At 37.0% G+C, this 23467-nt stretch overlaps 1 protein-coding gene across 10 annotated transcripts in view; it reads right to left on the reverse strand.

Annotated features, from left to right (window-relative positions):
* The window catches only part of ULK4 (unc-51 like kinase 4), a 240114-nt gene that overhangs the window by 34644 nt on the left and 182003 nt on the right, over positions 1-23467 (reverse strand). For all 10 annotated transcript variants that reach the window (XM_065051789.1, XM_065051784.1, XM_065051781.1 and 7 more), the window contains one exon: positions 22886-23071. In XM_065051789.1, coding sequence (XP_064907861.1) covers positions 22886-23071 — 186 coding nt within the window. The remainder of the gene's footprint in view (positions 1-22885; positions 23072-23467) is intronic.

The following is a 23467-nucleotide window of genomic DNA, read 5'->3' on the forward strand; positions in this document are numbered from 1 at the left end:
ATACATAAAACGTCCTGGCTGACTGAAGAGAAGGACATTTTTGATGCTATTATGACAGCTTAGAAAAATCCTTACAAAATAAGTCCTCTAAAAACCCATATATTCCAAAATTAACTTACAGGTCTACAGAAACCAGTCGGTGCAATTTCAGCTGAGATTCAAATTTAGTTCCCAGTCTCCATTATTAAATCCACCAGAAAAGCCTGAATAATTGGTAAAACAAAGCAAGAATGAGGGAAAATCTTCTGGATCCCAGAGGCCTGCAAAAGATCTGATGGCAATCCAAGAGGATGGAAAATAACCAACCCAAATATTTTGACCAGAATTAAGTATTAATGCTTCAGTGGCTTCCAGAAGGAAATATGATTAAATGAAGTTTTAAACCAAATATTAGAGAAGCAAAATAAATGTAAAGTTATTATGCAAACCAGACATTTTCTATGCAAATTCAGGCACTGAACTTCTATAATCTGAATTTTAAAACAGAAGTTGATATCTTGATTGTAAATGGTGTTTTTTCTTTCTGAATGTCATGCTAAATTACTGTGTGCATATGCAGGGTGCGTGGGTGGAAGGGATTGGCACAAGGAAGAATTCATTCTTGTAAAAAAAAGGGTTTTCTAAGGGCATGGTTAAGAATAAGAATATAGCCCTTCCAATAAAAATGGAACTAACCACTGCTTTTAAACACATCAATGCGTAAATGAAGAAGTACTCGTTAAGTACTGACAATGTTTGATTCAGCGCATGCATATACCAGTAAGCTGGTCTTGCTGGCTCCAGTCTTATCCTTCTCATCTCTCTAAGTGGTTATGATCTCTCCATGTGGGTACCAGGCTGCCTCACAAGTCAATATGGACAATCTTCAGATTGGTCTCATGAACACATCTCCACTATTAATTCCTACATGCATTCCATTATTAAGTACAACTTAGATATACTGATCGAAAAGCTTGGCTTCTGTAATTCCCATTTTGCTTCATCAGAGTAGAACAACAGCTTTTAAAAGCCTTTTGTATTTAAACACTATTCTAGACCTACTGTATGTTTTCAGTTTATAGATCTGTGATACGGAATAATGACAGGTAGACAGAAAGTCTAATGCACATCTAAATGCAGCAAACTCTACTGGAGCCTGTGTTAATATATATTCAGTCACAGTTTTATCTTGTTATTACAAAATAGCACTTTGTTTGTATATCTGAAAATTAGGAATGCTGAGCTTGTGGGCCTAATCAGGCAAGCCCAAAGTTTACTAATTTCAGTAGGATGCAGAAGTTCCCCACTTCTGGCATTTTTGGATTAATACAGCAGAACTTTTTAGTTTGTACAAACTGGTGCAGCTCTGCTGTGTCACTGACACTTTGCTAATTTACATGAGTTGAGCCTTTCTTAGTCTAGTCCATGTGAGAAGTGCTTAAACACATAAGAAAGCCTATTTCATACTGCATTTGTATCGTGGAAGATTGTTATGTGCTTAATTGTACAAAAGAACAACAGAACTATGCTACCAAAAAAAACTCTGATGAAGAAATTCCTCATATTTATGCAACAACATCTCAAAATACAAATTAATCTCTAGTTTGCATCTTAATTGTCAGAATAAGATGAAGATATCTCAGCATGAAATCTATTTGTAAGAGATAACCATATTATTGTTCTGTAGTGCATATAATTTGATGAATGCCTTTTCTGGAATAGTGTTTAACTCTTCATCCCATCAAAAGGTCTTTAACAGTCCCATACCATTCTGCAGAAAGATACCAAAATGGTGTAACCATTAGAGAGAGTATGGAGGACTGTGTTGACATTTGCTGACCTTTTCAGGTTTATTGAAACCATGTTTTTGAGAAAATGGTTCTTTAGATCAACATGTGTGTTTGACCTCAATGTTCATTTACAATGCCCTACTGAAAGCACACAAAATTTTAGCCCTGATAAATTTTTTCTAGCAAGCCAATAGTCTTCCAATAATGGAACTGAGAGCATTTATTGTCCAACAGCATCTATGAAGAATAATACCATACATACACCAGTTTAGCACTTTCCTGTAGGCTTTTTTTCCCATTAATCTATGCTGGTTTAAATTTCTCTTTAATATAGCATGCTTTTATGTGATCACATTATAGCATTAGGAATCAGGAATTTTACTTCCAGTTCTGTCACTGGCCATCTTTGCTAAACCAACTAAAAATGACATAGTAAATCATTCTGACATTATCAGAACAATTGACAGAACCCTAGTTTTAAATTATTCTGTTTCAAATTGACAGTGTTTTCTGAAAAATACAAGGCTCTAAAAGTAAAGAATAAAGTAAAAATTGCTTGGGAGTGAGTTCAACAGAAATCATATCAGTTTCATTTTTCTGAGCAGAAAATGGAGCAGATTAAAGTTATCAAGGCAAAAACTAACCTTTCATATTAGCATGCTTTCAATACACAAGACTGGCTGCTTCTAACAAAGAAGAATATAACTTGGATGGGTCAGAAGCCAATGATGGTTTGGAACTTGCCCAATTTGAAGTCTTACAAATAAAAATCTGAAATATTGGATTAGACTCTATTTGTCACTCAAAAGTAATACGGGGTGAATCACGAGGCAGTCATGATTTTCTGTCTGCTCCACACGCTAATCAAGCTGCCTCATTCTGCCCTAGTGACAGCCCATCATTAAGGCATTACAAACCTAAGCATCCGCATTAAGTCTTTTCTTAGGACTGTGGTCAGATTCGGAATTGTACTAGTCTCTGTTTCTATACAAAAATAGGAAGCCTAGGGAAAGGTTGCATGACTGAAGGCATGCTTGCTTGGGTGCATGTGGTGAAGAAGCAATGGGATGGTGATGCACACAATTGGATCCCACCATTGCCAAGGATGTGCTGCTTTCACAGTTTTCTGTGTCTGCAGGAGGAGACTAAATTCAGCTCATGCATTGCCATATTAGTTGCCTTGACCAAGTCTAGAAAAGATCCTTTGCTATTTCTTTCCCCAAAGCAGAGACAAGGTAACATTTTGTCATAAAGTGTAGTTTCTGCTCAAAGTGCAAGTAGTAGTGGTCTGGACAGTTCTTCTAGAATTTAATCCAAGAAATACCCAAGCTGCAGCAGTCTGAAAGAAAAGCCCCACAGAAGCAACAACAGTCCAGTTGTGACCCACAGATTGTTCTAACACATTGCAACCCCAAGAAATACATCACGTGCAAGTCAGTGGTGCTAGAGGAGGGCTGAGCCCCTCCTCACTCTGAACTGTGGGTCCCCATCTCTTGTTAGAATTAGTCAGCACGTGTATACAAGTTGGAAGGGTTCAAGGCTATGACAAATACTTTGACATCGTATGTTTAAAGGTGAGAAGAAACCGCCTCTACTGATTTACAAAAGGGTGAAATAGCAGAATCAACAAGTCTGCCTATGACCTTGAATAAGGCAGACAGGCAGTTTCAAATTATTACCTTCAATTAAATACAGACATTTTACAGAGCTGTTTCTGATAACTAGATAAAAGACAACATGGGGAAATTACATCCTGACAGAAACTCAGTGACCTCTCCCATTTCTACGTGCAGTAATATCAGCATGTACATAATCATACTTTTTGCTTAGAATCTGCTAGTTAAAGCCCAAAGAAGTTCATATAGAAACAAGTGGCCTTTTTTATTGACTAATGACGGAAATAGGGGAAGGGGCTTAAGTATTAATAGAGATTAATTGGAGTAGCGTGTTCTCCTTGACAGAAGAACCACAATAACACCAATGGAACAAAACTAGCCAAGAACTGAGCTTTGAAATTCTCCAACAGTCTTTCGCATCTCAACCTTCTGTACAAGGCCTCTCTGCATATCATCTCTAAACAACATTTTTGTTTCAAATTTGACTGAATTTCATAAAGGACAAATGATTAAAATAATTTAAAATGAAATAAATATTTAATTTAGTACTAAACCTTTCTCTTTTTTATGCTAAAACTCTTTCCCTACAATTATATTTAATTTGGCCTGATCCTTGTCCCTCCCCAGTCTTTTTCTTTGATCAATAAACCAATGCTAGTTGCATGTCAATAAAAATAAGGGCCATTAAGTTCGGAAGGCAGACTCACATAATTCAAACACATACACTGAATATTTTCTTTCCATAAAGTTGTGTTCAGTTTTACAGCTAAACCAAGGCTGAAAGCTTCAGCAGTAAGGTATCTACAGTAGGTAGATAATGGGAACTTTGAAAAAAATTCTTACATATTTTAAAAGTATTTAATACAAAATACAATTACTATTTTGCCATTCCAAATTAAAAATGAATTGAACTGATAAAAAGTATAAGCTGTTACAAAACCACACATTTCCTTCCTTGAAACTTTCCACACTTTCATGTGGCATCAGCTTGAGTAAAGAGAAACACTATTTGTTTTATAAATGGCCACTGCAAAAGATTTATTTAACTTACATTACATTCTATCAATATTCATCGTTGTTTCCACTAGAGCTGCAAGAATATATTATAAACATTTGAGTTTCATTACCAGTTTCTGAGTTTAAACCAAAGTCTACTCACCTGCATCTCCAATAAGCCTAAACATTTTAGGATAGTATCAGACTTTTGCTTTGATATGATGGTTCATTCAGAACATGAAGTAAAAAATAGAGTGGATTAAAACTATCTAAACCAGAATAAACATGCAAACAAAAATGTTTGTATAGACTTCCTCTTCAGTGACAATGCAAACATGCACGTACCGAAGGTTGAGTTTCTTGGGAGATGTGCTCAAAAATTTTCATAACTCAGTATCACTTTGTGCTCTCATCTGTATTTCTAGTTCATTTGCGTGCAAGCACACCAAACAACATCAGCTACGTTTGAGGGCAAAGGTACATTTTGAAGGGTTAAAAATAAAACACTGTAATAAAATAAAAAAAATAAAAGAAAGTACATTAACTCAACTGAGAAGTAAATAAGATCACATTTTCACTAACACTATATAAAATTCAAACTTTCAAGAATGATGTCACTATCTAGTTGATTTTCTTCATTTGAAAATTGCAGGGTACAACTGCACTTCTTGAGTATCGTACTTGTCTCATTTCTAAATGCTTAATGGATGGAAAAAATCCCTGCCAAGAAATTCTGCTATCCAAGCTTGAGCTCAGATAGTCTTGTACAGTGATATTTCTATCTCTTCATTCCTTGCCTCTCCTCTTCCTTTCTTCTTTGTTTTAGATCACACTCAGTTTTAACCCTGCGATTAAACTGTCATTAGTGAGTGATTTCTACAAAGTTAAAACTATGGGGTTTTTAAGCCTCAGTTTTCAAGTGTGAGAACATCAAAACATTTGTGGCTTTTTTCCTCTGTGACTTCACAGAGTGTATAATAATTATGAGCTGTTCCACATTTCAAAATTAATAACCAGATTTGAGCAGAAGCTGCAAAGGTTAAAATGCCATCAGAGGGCAAACCACTAACAGTGTCACTCAGAAGTTTCTGCCCACATATTCAGCGACTTTCAGAGATTAGAGATAAATTAGGAAAGTACTATAAGGGGACAATTACGTATTATATAGTGTAATTCTGGAAAATTATTGACACCTGTAATGACTTAACTAGAAACAACACAATTTTAGTATTAGAATATCAATATATTCTGACATAAATTATTTTATGCAAATGGAATAATAATTTATGAGAACATAACCCATTTACATCAATGTCAATGATATCACGTTTAGGTAAAAAGAAATAGCAGGAACATGTCATTAAAATTAGAAGTGATGAATCTAGATCACAGCTCTAAGTGCAGCTTGGCATTTAAACTGAATGTTCATACAGAGCAGTGAGACATTATGGTATGTTAGAAACTTACTGCAGAAGCAACGAAAAGCAAAGAGACAGCCTTTCATTATCAACTCCCAAACAAGAAAAATACGGTAATTGGAACAGTGCATAGGGAGGGTAGCAGCAAGCATTCAATTGCTGTACATGCCAGACTGACTGCTATCATAGCCCTGAACACTGCCCAAATAAGAAACCGTTTGCTGCTTTTCCATCTGTAGCAAAAATTAAAAATGGGGTGGGGTGGTGGGAAATGTAAAGGACTTTTTTACAGACATTAGCAAGCTGAAGAAAGGAAATTTTGGTTCCTATCAATAAAATCACGAGAAATCACTGAAACACAGTTCTTTCTGTTCACATTAATGAACCTGAGGCATATACTCAAGGTCTTAATTTTGACCGTGACCCAAGTCCTGGTTCATTCATTTGTCCTGCTGCTGCTCCACAAAATCAGTCTCAGATTCTGTTCAAAGTCACAGGCTATGACTCTGTGTCTATGCACAGTGCTGAGTGTGAGAAATAAAACCCTCTAGACAGAAATACGACAGCTAGAAGAGACAGGCAGTCAGCAAGAAAACTGTGCAAGTCGATACCTATCTTCTCAGAAAGTTCACATGATAGCTACACTTGCACAGAGCAACCACAAAATATATATATATATATATATATATGAAATTAATAGAACTAGTATATCTTCTCTGACTGTTTTGTAGAACAATGAGAACCATCTTAGCTCAAGTTAATAGTGGTGCTATGTCCCCTAGGCACACTGAAGACACGATGGGCCTATTTTACTTCCAAAAGCACAAAACCTTTCTGTTTAGAAAGCTCCAGGGAGGTTCCCAGAACTTTCTTTTGCCTCTTCTTATTGGGACTTGCTGATGGCTTCTCTATGCTCGATTATATCTCTAGGCCAGAGCAAAATAAGGGTCCTGAATCTTGCCTTGTTTTCCTTCAGGATGTTGCACTTCAGCAGAACACTAGTGAAAGAGGAAGCTTCTGCTTTCCTCTGTGTAGGCTCTGAAATACTACCCCATCCAGACATAGGAGCTCAAAAATAGTGTGGGTATTTCACTGTGACCTCCCCCCACAGTGTATCTACGCCAAGGAACATAAAGAAGCTGATCCCCTTAATAACAGGACTATGAGTTTCAAAGATCCTTCAATACATAAACTAAGACCAACTGTTACACTGCAAAAATCACAGAATTAGGAAAAAATGCACGTGTGTGGTGGTTTGTTGTTTTTTTTTTTTCCTGAACAGGTCTCAAGTTATTTGTAGATGCACTGAAGTCATGCAAATAAAACAGCAAAATTATCTACATAAATCACCTTAGGTGCTATGCATAAACAACACTTATGTAAGGAATAAAAAATCCTCCCAAAACCAATAAAAAGATGAGACAGGAAGGTCTTTTTTTCCCCCTTTGGTATATAATCTTACTTCCAGATCTAGTTCTTTAACAAAGATTATATCAGATACATTTTTTCCTTTCCATGTTGTGTAATCAAACTGGTTTAGGTCCAGTAATGAAGACACTGCTACTATTATTATAAAGTCATATAAAAGTAGGTGAGCAGCTGTAGCCTAATAAACACACAGCTGAACAAAGAAACTGCTGACAAGCTGCAATCTTGTTTTAATGTAAATTCTCCTGTGTTCACATCATATTTTAATTGTACACAGCAATGAATAAGTTTCTGTCACTAGCGGTTTCTCATAAATGGGCTAATGCTAATTATCCCTCTATTTTCAATCACATGGTTTTAGTGAAAAGATGTCAGGAAAATAACACTAAAATAATGAGCTTTGCAAGCCATTTGAGTGGCAGAAAATATTATATTTTTCTTTATTTGATTTTTCTATTTCTGTATTAAAGCCGTGACAACTCCCTCATAAGACATCTCAATATTTTAAGCATTAATCTAGCAATGCACTAATTATGTAAGAGATATATAACCTGTTTCCTTCAATTTTTCATCAGGATTGTTGTATTGGTGACCTGAAAGCCAAAATGTGGAATTCCAGAACCATCACGGAATTTATGGGCCAGTCTTTCTAATATCTGGAAATATGAAATTACATATGAGCAACAGGTTCCCCTTCTATTATGCCCTTTGATCTACAGTTGGCATCAGGAAACATTTGTTTGGTCTGAAATAATTCGTACTAGTCTGACAAAGTTATTTTAGCTTTGGCTAATGATAAGATACAGCATCTAAAGGAATGATTGTCCAGGGAACAATTAAGAATAAAGGGCCATTTGAACCACTCAAGTGCTACAAACTCATTTTTCACTCTTTTTGTCTGATTAATCCTTCTAGTTACATGTCTTACGCCTCCAGTCAAAATCAAAGCTGCGCTGAGCAGCCTGTAAACATACAGCTTGAGACACAAAGGTGATGTTTGTATTTTGTGGTGGCCTTTAGACTGGAAATACATACTTTCTATACAGCAAGAGTGGCATCAGGTGTGACTGGAAGAACTGTGTGGAGGAACCCATAAGCACACAGCGTGGGTGAGAGCGTTTGCACTGGCTGCCTTGCAGAGCAACAGGGTTGCTGGAGGAATGGGGCATGCAGAGATTACTGCACCTATAGCTGCTTTATTAGTGCGGTGCCAACACTTATCCAGCTGTTTCATGTATGTTCATTGATTTTCTCTTTAAAACATGAACACTCTCTTAGTTTTCTTTTAAATAAGTTGCTGAGTAATAGTGTTTGCATCTCACATGACATTAGCATGATAAACAAAATAGAATATTATTGAATCTTTTGCATGGCAGTTCAAGTAGAGAAGGACTTGGGAGTTCTGGTCGACAACAGGCTGACCATGAGTCAACAATGTGCCCTTGTGGTCAAGAAGGCCAATGGTATCCTGGGTTGCATTAAGAAGAGTGTGACCAGCAGGTCGAGGGAGGTTGTCTTCCACCTCTATTCTGCCTTGGTGAGGCCGCATCTGGAGTACTGCGTCCAGTTCTGGGCTCCCCAGTTTAAGAAGGATAAGGAATTACTGGAGGGAGTCCAGTGAAGGGCTACAAAGATGATTAGGGGTCTGGAGCATCTTTCTTATGAGGAGAGACTGAGAGAGCTGGGTCTGTCCAACCTGGAGAAGAGAAGGATGAGAGGGGATCTCATCAATGTTTATAAATATCTCAAGGGTGGGTGTCAAGAGGACGGGACCAGACTCCTTTCAGTGGTGCCCAGTGATAGGATGAGAGGCAATGGGCACAGACTGAAGCAAAGGAGGTTCCTTCTGAATATGAGGAGAAACTTCTTCACTTTGAGGGTGCCAGAGCATGGGAACAGGCTGCCCAGAGAAGCTGTGGAGTCTCTTTCTCTGGAAACATTCAAGACCTGCCCGGATACATTCCTGTGTGATCTGCGCTGGGTGAACCTGCTTTAGCAGGTGGGCTAGACTAGATGATGTCCAGAGGTCCCTTCCAACCCCAACCATTCTGTGATTCTGTGAAGTAAGGTTGCCAGAACTTCTGTATTCTCACTAATAATGTGATTGTGGCTAGAAAACCACAGAATCATTTAGGTTGGGAGAGACCCTCAAGACCATCAAGTCCAACTGTTAACCTAACACTTGCATTAAACCATGTCCCTAAGAACCTCATCTATATGTCTTTTAAACACCTCCAGGGATGGTGACCCAAGCACTTCCCTGGGCAGCCTCTTCCTGTGACTGACAATTCTTTCCATGAAGAAATTTTTCCTATCCATTCTGAACCTCCCTTGGCACAACTTGAGACCATTTCCTCTCATCCTATCACTTGCTCCTTGGAAGAAGAGACCAGCAGCCTCCATGCTACAACCTCCTTTCACGCAGTTGTAGAGAGTGAGAAGGTCTCCCCTCAGCCTCCTTTTCTCCAGGCTAAACAGCCCCAGTTTCCTCAGCTGCTCCTCATCAGGCTTGTTCTTCTTCACCAAGCTTCATTTCCCTTCGCTGAACTCATTCCAGTACCTCAATGTCTTTCTCAATGTCCCTACAAGACCTGATACAATGATGACATTTACCATACATGGTGGTTTTGGTGCCCCCTCTGTCTCTGTACAGTCTTCCTGAATGGGCACAATTTCACTGGATCACATTCCTCTCTATGGACATTATAAAACAGAAAACCAGCTCTGATCCAGCTGGGTGGGGACACGGACCAAAACAGCAGAGAGGGGACAGGCTGTACAGAGTGGAACACAGGATTCATATCACACCAAAATCAGTGCCCTCAGTAGCCTTAAAATCTACTACGTTTCACATTATTTGGGAATCACACAAATTCAGAATTGCAGCACTGACATGGTATTGAGATAGCATTGATCGCTGCTTTGTATTTCTCGTCTCTAATAGTTTCCAGGCATCATTATTTCTTTCTCACGTACACATATGCAGCAGTAGTCAGTGCTGCTCCTTTCGTATTCCAGTCCACATCTCACCACTGTCCTCTGCACCTTGCCTTACTCCCAGATATTCCAGAGTCATTTAATCACTGTCAGAGCAATTGCATTTGCAGTCTACTTTCTCGTCCAAGTTCAATTAAAAGTATCACCATTTTTTAAGTTCTTGAAGTATTCTACAAGGTATTAGTCAAGAGCTGAATAAAACAATCTTGGCAGATTGACGTTTGGCTGTTACTATTTTCTGGTAGAGACAAACGATTTTGGTTTGCCTTATTTCAAAGCCATTTGAACTTTGTGGGTCAAAAGCTTGATTACATCATTACTAGGTTCATCTCCCATTTTAAATAGTTTTTTAAAAAGGGAGGGAGGATAAAGGCACAATACAAGCTTTAAAAACAAAAAACCTACTGGTGCTAGCTTTGCTTATAGGAAGACTACTAGGCTTCCCACATACTTTAGTCTCCTATTTCACTACATTTCATTTTCTTGAAATGTACAACTGAAAGAACTTAAACAGAATTTAAATTGTTAAACCAAAATACTTAGTATCCTATAGAATTTCTGCTCCCCAGTCTATTCTTTGGTCTCTTCTTTCAAAGCCCTTGTAAGAGAAATAATTTTTGCTAAAACTTTAAGTACCTAATGATTTGGGATGTTAAACCAGAGAAACTTTTTGTAGGCTTGATATGCAGGAGTAAGTAATCAGTACTTTCAGGAAATTAGATACCCTTTGGAATCTCTGCAACTAAATTTGGAAAATTACAGTATTTTAAACCCTAGTCATTTTAGAAACTTTTAGCCATTATGTAGAAGGAAACACTAAAAAGTAAGACAAATTATAATTTAATGAGAATATTCTAAAGGATTACAGAACAGTATATAAGCCTAATAACCTTATATACACAAGAACATAACAGTATGCTAATGTAATTATGTACTCTTGATATCATAAATAGTTACGCAAAACTGAAGTGCAAAGTTGCAAGAAGGGGAAAAGAATCTTGCTGAAACCTGCAGTGGTCAAAATGTAAGATGAGAGTAGGCATTTTAATATTCTTGCTTCTCCACATTTCAATATCAATTCCCATAAAGCTTTCAGCTTCATTTTTTAAAAAAAAAAAAAAGCTTCAAGAAAAATTGGAAGCATCTGGTTCGGGAGACAAGAATCAAAAACATATAAGTAGAGTTAGAAATGTAAAGTAAAATAGACATTTTGAGAAAAGGATCCTAACAAATACAATAGTTATGGCAATATAGACACTAGAGGACTCTATAAAATCATTCATTATTAAATAGCATCACCTTCAAAATGTAATATATATTCCATCTTGGAACTACAATTACATGAATAAATTGCATGAGCATCTCTCTGATGTCATCAGAGCTCCTCAGTGGAGCAAAAGTCCACTCGAGCAATCCCAAAGGCATATTATTTAAATCTTTCAATGACGGCTGCAATTTGCTTTTCAGCAATAATAATTTTCCTCACCAAGCTAAAAGAAATATTGCTATATTAGCAGAGTCGAGGCCACACACATCTGAGAGCTACATGGGGTACAAATTAATCTTAGCCATCTTATAGTTATAGACTTTAAAAATAAATATGTAAGTATACCCCCATTTATATTGCAAATATATAAACTGTACTAATGGTTTAAAACTACAAGAGAGGGCCCTGATCCTTATAAACAAAGATGCCTTTTATGCTTTATGTAAACCTCTTACTTTATCAAGTATGATAAAAAATACCTTTTATAATATTTAAATACTGGTAACACTTCGAAGAAAAGTAGTAGTATGAGAATGTGTTAATATACTCATTTCCAAGGGAATTATTTGATTGTAAAAGATTAATTTGGTTTTGTTTTTTAACTCCAATCTGCTTTGTCTAGACTTTTCGCTTTAATCAGAATAAGGAACACACACCTACTCACCGAGGGGTCTTAGTTAAAACGTTAAGGCTTACTAAATGGTACTTTGCCAGTAAGTTCTGCAGAGCTTTTCAGCTCCGGCACTCAGGGCCAGCAGCACTGGGCCCAGGCTCCCCTGGAAAACCCTGCATTTATGTGTCCCCAAGACACTGCAGGGAAAACCTCTACCTGGAGGACAGGTAGGGAGTCCCGAGCCAACACTTTCCTGGAAATGATGGCACTTTGCATGAAAAGCCACAGAGGAAGCAATCAGGTATTAAGATAATAGAAAAAGCACAAGGTATTCTGCCTTGATTATTTTGTTTTGATCAGTGATGAAATGGGATAATAGTACATTACAGTTACAAATAATGTAATTTGTTAAATTATTAGTCCATGGACCCCAATGTTTAGTACACATACCTTACACCTCACATCATGTATACATGGCAGATTTTTACACACGTTTTGTTTAGCAAAGGTAGTAGCAGGTTTTGACATCAACTATCTTCTTCAGATGCAATTCTAATATGCAATAAGCCTATTTATTACCCTTACCAAGGTAAAGAAGAGATTTTTCATCCACTAAGTACAATATTATGCACTACGGAACATACCATCTTGACTTTTCAATGCATACTAGAGTTATGCTCTGCAACAGGTCTCTTGCAATTAAGTACACCACTATATCCTTAAAAAAAAAAATAATAATAATAATTGAAGCTATTTGATACTATAAAATTACATGCATCTATTGATCCATTTCTAAATGACTACTACATCTTAGCAGAAAAGTACTCTTCTATTAATATTAAAGGATTTAGGTAATCATCTGCTTTTAACTAGACTGAGGATTGTATGTCAACTCCACTGCTCTCAAAATGCCCTCTGAAATGTCTAAAAAACCAAGCTGGATAAGCAGAGGAGAGCTGGCATGCAAATTCTGAGACATTCTTATGCTGCATCATATAAACTCATCAACCAGGCATCGCATCCAGGAGAAAGCATCTGCTGTATGAAATTTAGGACACTAATTCACAGTCCATAGAACACTGCATCACTACAAATTAAATTTGTTATAAATTTATAATGATGTTCATATAAAAACATTACATTTTAGTAGTATAAAGAAGTGACAGCACTGGGCACTTTATAAATGTTTAACGAGTAGCGTCTTCATAATTTAAAATGTTGAGGTTTCAACACTGGAGATCCTGGATTGCATCACAGTTTGAATTGGGGGGGGGGGGGGGGATCAGTTACTGTAGAAATCTACTGAAAGTCTAACCTCAATGCACACAAATGCTATTTTTAAACATAACCTTGTTTCAAAACACCTATGTGAATCATGGACTCATTTGAAGCTGTGCAGCTTCATACTCATGAAGCCCAGATACAGTTACCATTGCCAGGGATTAGCATGGGCCCTCTGTTGGGCAACTTCAGAACTATGCACTTACTGTTAATGAGTACGTCAACCAACCATTAGATGTATGAGATAACCAGGGAAAAAAGTTCAAGTGTTTTGCTTTCTTTCACTGCATTTATGCTTAGACTGATGCTTCTAAAATAATTTTCACCTTTGATCTTTCCAATAAGTTCTAACTCTTTAAACACTGCCTTCCTTTTGCTTCATATAGTCAGATTGCTCGGTCTCTTTACTACAATGAGCATACTTTTGTTGTATCTATGTCATAATTTTACTCACAACTTCCATCTGACAGACAGCCCACATACGAAATGCCCTATCAATATATTTGTCTCCATTGCTTAAGTTATGTGCCTCAGAGTCCCACCTGCACTGCTTGATGGCCAAGGACTGTCTTCCTCTTCAATATACCCCTTCAAGCACTCCAACTACATTCCCCGTTTAACTGTATCCACACATTTGCTATTAAATCAAGCTCTGTTTGCAGATTTGCTCATGGCAAGATTTTTGAAAACACCTGCTTATCAGCAGTGCTCCAGTCTTATACAATGAAGAGGGTAAGGATCTAGACAAAGTGAAACACAGATGCCAGATTAAAGTGCAGAACTAGAAATACATTTAAAAAATCTATATATAGAAACATTGGCAAGTAAAATAAGGGAGCACTGAGGATTAACATAGACAATGCACCAAGGCCTTTTAGTCTGGCTGTCCAGTACTAGGTGATTTACACGCCATGGGAAGGACCACTCCTTTCCAGCCAGGAATCTGATTCGTACATTAGATTTCCTCCTGGTACATGGTAGTTAAAATTTTGCTTACACATTGAAACGTAATGGACTATTTCACCCTCAGTAAACTTGTCAGCAAGGAGACTGAGTTTAAAAGAATAGACGTAATAAAAAAGGGAGGTTTTGTTGAACGGTTTGCAATATGAGTTTACAAAAAGTCACAGGAAACCTGTTTTCCACGTGTACCTGTATCTCATTTCCAACATGGGAAACAAAATCTTTTAAAGCTCTTTTAGTTTCTGGAAATGGCCTTATATGAAGACTACATGAACACCAAGGATTTTTAAATACTCCTGTGACCATAACAATTGAAGTTAGGAATAAAATGAAGATACTTTTGTATTATTAATCAGGAGCAACTAGTCAAATTCCCATTCCTGCTTGCACAGAACTGAACACTGCCCAAGGATCCATTATAGACAGGATGGTCATCTTCAAATTGAATTATTTCCTATTTGGAAGAGTCCCTTTCAGGCAATACCTTCAGCTTATTTTGAAGACAGGAAACAAGTTGGATTGTTCTTGGGAGCAAGAAATGCCTTTTTACTTTGTTTGCAGTGAGTTTACCACAATGAGGTCCTGGTCTACAAGCACTAATGCAATTCAGTTACAATAATAATGAAAGCAGCAACTACTGCTCATACACTGCTATTAATGTTACAGACCCAAGAAATATATGCAACCTGGTATCAATGCTCAAGCTGAGAAAATATTTTTAACAATTTAATCCCATTTGACTAGTGTTGGTAGATCCTCTTAGAAAAATATTGTTAATGTTTACTACTCCTATCTAAGGACCTGAAATATTTTGTAAACATTAAGCATCGCAGTAGCTTATAAGGGCTGGCAAGTAATATTAAACACAAAGCTGCTAGGACAAAGTAGGAAGCAGCAAAAACAGGAGCCATCCAGCTGTGTATTAGAAAGTTGTCAGCATCAGACAAACACTAAAGAGAAATGAAGGAAAGACATTAAAATAGCCCTCTGTTTGAACTTCTGGGTTGGGAATGGGAGAACTCACTATATGATTTGCTAGCAAAGCAGGTGTTTGTCTATGTGGTGGAAATACCAGAGGAAGGGTAGTGTGCTCTCTTTGATATGGAGAAAGCACTTCACAGTTAGAGTAAAAACACTGACAGCAAATTAGGCATTGCAGAGGTGTAAATGTATAAAACAAAACAGCACTTCTAGATTAAGATAACCATGGATATTCCAGACATATCACCAGCTGCAAAATGTGGGAACTAAATCACATGAAAAGTTGGAAGTCCCAATTAATATTTCATTAATCAAAAGCTTCCAAACTATAAAAACTGTTGTATACCCTCCAAAATGTTAAGTTAATCGTATCAAAAATTCCTCATCATCTGACTTTTTGCATCACTATTTAATGTTCTAATTTTACCACAGGTTACGTGAAACCTAGTATTTTTAGTAGAACAGGCTTGCGGAGTACAGTGATCAGCTAAAAAAACCCAGATTCAATTAAAATAAAATTTTAATTCTCACAGTTATTCAGAATTTCTTGACACTTTGAGTTAAGAATACCTCACATACAAAAAGAAAACACACTGTGTTTATGGTTACACTACACAGGGATACAAGCTATACCACGTAAATTGAATTTGAAGCAAGTGTAGTCAGAGAAGTACAAAACTCACACAGCAGAAGAGCGTGCTGATCCAGCCAGAAATAAGCAATCCTATAAGCCTGCACAATCTTATCAAGATTTAAATATTTGCCTTTCTATGAGAAGAAATAAGCAAAACATTCCTGTACCATCTAGTGCTTTGGGTCAAAAAACAGCAAAGTTTTCTGTGATCTGGTATCGGCCACAGAACTTCTGGACAGCATCAAAAGTGACAAGACAAGGGAGGATAAGAATTCCAGGGACTGCATCAGTGACTGAGACTTACCCATGGATACTTATCCTGTTTAATTTCATGAGACAGAAGGATAAGTACTGGAAGAAACCCCATCAGTATACAAGTTCAGAATGCTGCACTTAAGAATTCTGGCAACTGAAAGATGGATATTGTAAAATTCAAAGAGGTAAGTGAAGAGGAGGTCTAATCAGAAACAGAGAAGACCTATCAAAATTCTCTCACTGCCCTAACCAAGTGTGTAAATCTAAATACCAAAATATTCTTTCATCTTCATCAGTGGAAACCATAGGATACAAATGCAAAAAAAAAATAAAGCCAAGGACACTGTCACCATATTGTAATTCTCAGCATCCTGAAAACACTGCATGAGTTGCACAAATTATAAATGAGCCTGAATTTAGCCCTTCACAAGCTACATAAACCAGGTACACAGGTCATTAACATGCACATGCCTCTAAGCCGAAACAGTATCTAACCATTTCAGATGAAAAACTGAAAGTCTTATTGAACATATGCAGTGAAAATTTGTATCCTGGACTTCGAAACACAGAATGTAATTAGTGATGTTAAAATTAACCATGTATAGTACTACAAACAATGTGACAGGATCTGAAATAAAAATCAACTACAATATCCATGTCGCATTTTGTTATGCTAAGTATTACTAGACATACAAATAGAGTTTTCATACAGTACTTTAGAAAAATGCTTTTTGAAAAGCTATGATATTCTTAATATCAAGTAAACAATTATAAACTAAATAATCCATATTTTAGGACTTGGTACTGCTCATAGAATGTCTGAGTAGAACCTGGTATATTATTAAGTTTTGACTATTCAACAATTGCACTTTCTCATTGATTAAATTATTTCCTTCTTAGTGCTACTGAAAATGCTTTACTTAAGCTTCAAAAAAAAAAAGAAATCTTCCACCATGGTTTCAAAATCGAAGTATAATGTATGTGATGTTACAAAATGGGGGGAAAAACGTTCAAAATACAGATTAAGTGATATTTTAAAAATATATCTAAATTACTGAGAGAAATTAATCAATATTGGCTTAATCGTCTGTTCAATAAACAACAAAGTGCAGCAAAGCGGCTGCACTGCAAGAAAACCGTGCCCACCAAATGCTGAATTTGTTTAAATTATATAATACTAGCTCTATTTAAATCATTGTTTAATGGTTGGTTTAATTATATTAGAGTAGTCATGATTAGCTGCATTCATCTTCTGAGTAAATTAAACCAGCTTTTCCGAACCCTTCGCTGTAAACTCAATATATTGCTTCTTGACCAAAGGGAAGGGCTTGGCCCAGCAATTCCAACTCACAAATATCCCTGCTGACTGCTAATATCCATCAGGGACACTGTAATGTTTTGTTTTGTTTTGTTTAAAGGAGAGTCATTAGACTGCATTGCAGTCAAACCATATGCAAACTCAAAAAGCTACACTGAAAAGCTTACTTTGGGACTAGGTTAAAACCCAGAATGGAGGAGGAGGAGAGAGGTTCCCGTGTTGCCCGATTTTCTTCCTCCATGTCAGGGTACGACAAGGCTCTGAGTGCCATGGCGGATGGCTGCTATGTCACTGCAGGCCCCGAAGGCCTCCCCAGCGCTCATCTCTGCAGACTCTCTCCAATTTCATTAAAAACCCCAAAGCAAAGGCCTGTCTGAGTGTGCAAACAGAGGGAGCTCCACCGCATGTCAGGAAGGGTGAAGAGGCATTACGCTTCCCATGTATTTGCTTCTAAGCATTTTGAGAAACTAATGCTGTTTATGATCTGCATAATGTATCTTAATGCTGATTAGCTTTTTTTCTTGGAGGGTGATATTAAGTTGTTTGTATCTAATGAAATGCCTCATCCTACCCCAGGCCATTGCTCTATTAGATTGAAGCCAACAAAACATGGTCTATAAAGAAGGGATGCAGGCTTGGTAACAACTTGAAAATAAAAGACTAATACTAATGAAGGGTATAAATTGTTCATACAAGAGTCAGCAGATTTTTAAAATATATGTAATTTAAGGAGAACATACATAACAACGTGTGCATTTATAGTGAGTATACCCATACATGTCAGTAACCCATAAGTAACTATTATATTCACAGTCTAACAAGTATCCCTGTTATAATGTTATTCCTTAGAGCAATGGAATATTACGGATTGCCTTAGTAATTAATGAAATTAATTAAAGGCATGCTTAAAAGAGTCAGGTTAGGAGAAAGACGCATAAGATGTTTTTCTCCAGCTAACTGAGCCAATTCCAGAGCGCTGTGCTCTCTCGGCAGGACATACAACAGGTTCTGGCAGCTTTGTAAGGCTCTGGGAAGGCAGATTCTGCTGGGAATTGCTGCACAAGCACCTCCTTGTGGCGCTGAATCCTTGAAGCTGATACTATCTGAAAATCTGTCAGGATTCTGCTTCAGCTTCTTTGAGGGAAGCTCCCTGCAGACATACTTGCAGGAATCTATTGAGGAGCAAATCTCCAGCAAGACGTTCAGCTTCGAGAGGGATTGCAGAATTGCTGCCCTAAATAAAACATTTGTCCTACCTGGACTGTGTATCTCTTCAAGCTCTAAATGCCTTTCCTCATAACACACAATCAGTGACTAATATAACAAGGACTTAGCCAGGGAACTATCACAGTAAAAATACATATATTTTAATATACAAACACACAACTGTCAGTTCAAAAGATGTGAACTCAACACACCTCTGCATAAAACTTGATGATATTGTTACTAATCCGTGTGACAGAAATACTTAGGGACACAACTTGAATGATATTTTAGATATAGTGAACAGTGGCTCCCCAGGCTTTGGTTCACTGTAAACAGGATAGTAAGTCTGCCTGCAGGTGCACAGTGATGCTGGAGCTGTGGCCCAAACAGCTGGAGCTGTGGCCCAAAGGAGAGCGAATTAGTGTTTCAACAGTCCTACAATTAAATTAATGAAACTTATGGAATTTTGCCACAGCTCAAGTATTGTCATTCTAGTCTTAACATCTTTACTATGCAACCTAATACAACCTGAGAAATCCTTACATGTATCCTCCAGAGTATCTAACACGCAGACAACATCCTAAATGTCTTAGCTTCTCACAAATAAGGTATGGAAAACTTTTTGACAGTTAAGATATGAACATTAGTGAAAATGAGGTTCTTGAAAGGTATCAGAAGGAAAAAAAAAAAAAAGTGTGATTTGGGTGGCATTCCAATATATTTTCTGACAAGTACTTAAGGTAAAAGTCACGGAACAAAAATTCACCCTCCATGGTGAGTGCAAATTTGCCTGTTAAAGCCTGATGCTTATTCACATTTCTCAGAGGAATTTTTCCTTGTTGCTAGATGAAATAAAAAGAGTCTCCTCTTGTTTTGAAAGCAGAAACATTTATTTGTCAGTACTCAGATGTAATTTGACAGTGATTACGCGCGTGCTGGATATATTGGTCAGTTCAATAAAAATTCTGGTGATAATCACGTGACTTTACCTTACATATTAGATGGTGTATTGAGATGGCAGATACATTTTTACCTCTAGGGAAAAGAGAAATTAAAAACTTCTCAGTAAAGCAGGCAAAAATCGAACTGTTTGCTTCCCAAATGAAAATTTCCTCCACTTCACAAAGAAATACTTTAATCTAGATGATTTACTGGACTGTGACAAGATGCACTATGTCTTCACAGAAAAGATGAAGTGAGAAGATAGTGATTTCCATAAAAGGTGGCAGGAGAGGCTCCCAGAACCAAAGAATAGTACAAGATCACGCCTCTGATGTCACTGATTGGTGACACAAATGCTGCTAAAAAAGATGAAGAATATCTGAATAGCAATATTGTCTAACATAAGGTGAAGCAACCAGAACAAGAGAGTAAAAGGGCTGAAGGGGAAAAACCCCAAACCACCAAACCCTGTTTCTTCAATCCAGTAACCTTATTCAGTTTCTATCCATTATATCAACGCCAGTGATGGAATATACTTGAAAAAAAAATTGATTAACTTGGGCCTGACAGAACCAAAAGCTTTGAATGCTAAGAGGTGATTATAAAACAAAACAAACAAACAAAAGCCAAGACAGACAGCTAATGCTATGCCTTTAAAGCTTTTAAATGATCCTCACCTACACAGTTACAAAAATTAGTGCAAAGCATTTTTTTTCTGGTTTTTACTCTTAATGAGCTTTTAAAAGGGGCTTTTCACGGCAATTCCATTAATAAGTCTGTATGAGGATATTCCACTCTCCTCCCAGCCTGGTCTATATGCCCTCCTCCAACTACTGGAGACAAAACTTAATGAATGAATACTACTAAAATAAAACAACACATAGATATACATTTCCGTTTCATCAAGCTAAACTCATCTTGTATGTCAACAAATTCTGTGATATGCTTTAAACTGAAGACTGAAATTGAGGCACCTGTCTCCATTGGCTCACTGGAGTCATATGAAACACTTGGACAAAGATGAAGCTAGTCACACTGCTATGTCTTTTCATTATTTCCAGAAACACATGTTATAAAGCCAGTTATAGCATAAACACATTGAATTATTTTTGTATAGTCCTGTCTTACATAAGCAATACCTGTGCCTGCAACAACCAAGTTCATATGACCGCAGATCAAAAAGATGCTTTGTACAAGCATTGATAGGCAAGAATAGAAATTGGTGTGCTTAATGATCCCTGTATTCAAATATTGCTCAGCTATTAAAAAAACCAAACCAAACCAAAACCACATGCTGCTCTAGGTTTCAAAATTCAGTATGAATAGTTGATGTGGGCTGAATTCTTCTTAAATAGATATGATTATATTTCAATGTCTTTTGTGAGTATGACAATTTTGACAAGATAATAATCTCCTCTGAACACGACTTTTTAAGGTTTAGAGAAATAATGTGAGATTTATTAAATAATCTGTCAAATTATCTATGAACCCTACTTTCAAAAGAAATCCTGTGATCTCATTAAAATAATTACAGAAAATCTATGCCTGATATTATAAATAACAAGTACCAGTATCACTGGTATACTAAGGAGAGATCTCAAAGTACAGGAACTTGCAAGATTCAAAAGGTGATGGCGTAGCTTTCTTCTCTTAAGATAATCAACAGAAGCTTCTGTGTTAAATATCCAGCACGCTAGGTCAAATTTTGATCCATAGTCTTTAAAATGGAGGGAAAGGAAACAAGTCTGTAGCTATGCTAAAATCAAATAATCTAGGTATGTATATTGCAGCCTTGATTTTCTTTCCTTTCCTCACACTTTGTCACTTCTTTTATTGCTTTTGGGGAAGAGCAAAAACCAGAAGTACGCAGCACAGCAATTACAGAGAAAGAGAAGCACAGGTGCGAGCGAAAAATCAATAAGAACTGTCTTTAAAAAAACATTCCTAGAATTCTCTTTTCAGGAACAGCATGAAAAATAATGGAGTGATACCTGAGAGGATGTCAAGAATTAGATAGATTATCAATTTTAAACATAATTTCAATTTTATTCTTATATATTCATGCATCTTTCAGTGAGAGATAGGACAGAGCAAAACTGGGAAGAGGGGTACGGCATTTACTTTCCTGTGGTGTAAATACAGCAGGAAGGAGAAAGAGGACAGGAACAGCTCTAAAAGCTCTACAACAGCGGTGTCAAACTAATTTTCAGCAGGGACCACGTCAGCCTGGTGGTATTCATACAGTCCTAAAATCACATTTGGCCCTTTGAAGGCAACTGCCAGGCTGATGTGGCCCCCACTAAAAGTTATTTTGACATCTCTGCTCTACAAAAAGAGTTGCTTCATCTTAACTCCGAAAGTAGGATGATTCCTGCTGCCATTGATTATGGCCTTACTCTAATAGCGAGAGCTGCGCTTGCAAAATTCAAGTGTCTTCTGCCTCTTACATGGGAGAAGTCACCCTCTTTTAATTGAAAACTCCTGCTCTGGAAGAATAAAGGGTGAAGTAATCAACCAATGCAAGGTGACAATGCAGGCAAAGCTTCTTACCAAGATACTTCAAGATAAAAAACATACTATTATCTGAGAGAATGTCACAGATACAGAAGGTTTTCCACCTAAGCGACTGGAAAGACACAGGACTGCTGTCATGTCGCCATGTGAAAGCACAACAGTATTGAAACCCCTTCCCATCAACAACATCACCAAACTAATACCCACTGACTGGCACTCTGCATTACAGCCACTCCAGCAGAAGTGGTCCCTGTCGCTCAGTGAGAACCAGGAGTCACCACTCTACGCATAAACCTATTTCAAGTACAAAATGGCATTTTATTTACCGTGAAATCAAGTACTGTTTCTGAACAGCTATTTAATGCTACAAGGTTAGTTCTTTCAGAAGGCATTCAGAAAATTGTTCCAATGCTTCATAAAGCTGAAGTACTAAACAAATATATAAAAAACAGTTGTCGAAATAGCTGAATGATTAACTGAAATAGGAGAAATCCAGCAATCATTCCATAAAAGATTCTTCCAGAGAAGTTACCAGAAATTCAAAGACATGAAATTTAACTTCACATATTTTGTTTTCAAAATTCTTTTATACTTTGTTTTACTTTAGGAGCTAAAAAACACCCCCAAAATTATCCAGTGATATAAAAGAAACATACGGACTTCAAAAATGTTTAGCAGCCAACTCACCAATCTCTTTATAATTCTCAACAAAAGCTTCAGTTTTCGTGGATCTTTTTTGGACTTCAGTACTTCAGCAAAGCTGTCCATGTTTTCTGGAGACATACACTCCTGACTGCTCCCTCCATACAGCTGAACCAGCAATGATAAGCACTGTGAGGCACTCTCAAATATATCAGTATCTTCACTGGGAAGCTAAAAATGAAAAAACAAAAATCAAATTCGAATTTCAGAAAAAGTGTGTATCAGTGGCAATTTGGAAGAGCATTAACATTTGCATTGTGCCAGGAAATAATGATTTCTAGTTGATTGACTCAAAATTCCATTAAACTGAGCCTAATAAAGTGGTGAAAACACAAGTAAAATATATCTGCTCTTAAGCAGCAGAGTAACAATGCTTCCACTACAATTCTATCAAACAGCAACATCATAAAAGCTCTGAAAATGTTGCTCCCAACTCTGTTATTTTCAGGCAGTATATTTTGCTTTAAATAGAAGCAGTAATAGCAGAAAGTATTATTACAGCCATCATGTCTAATCTACATAATGGACGCCATACGACTTCATTTAATTATTTCTACATTAAGCCTA

Source organism: Columba livia, chromosome 2 (genome assembly GCF_036013475.1).
Source record: "Columba livia isolate bColLiv1 breed racing homer chromosome 2, bColLiv1.pat.W.v2, whole genome shotgun sequence".
Classification (NCBI taxonomy): Eukaryota; Metazoa; Chordata; class Aves; order Columbiformes; family Columbidae; genus Columba; species Columba livia.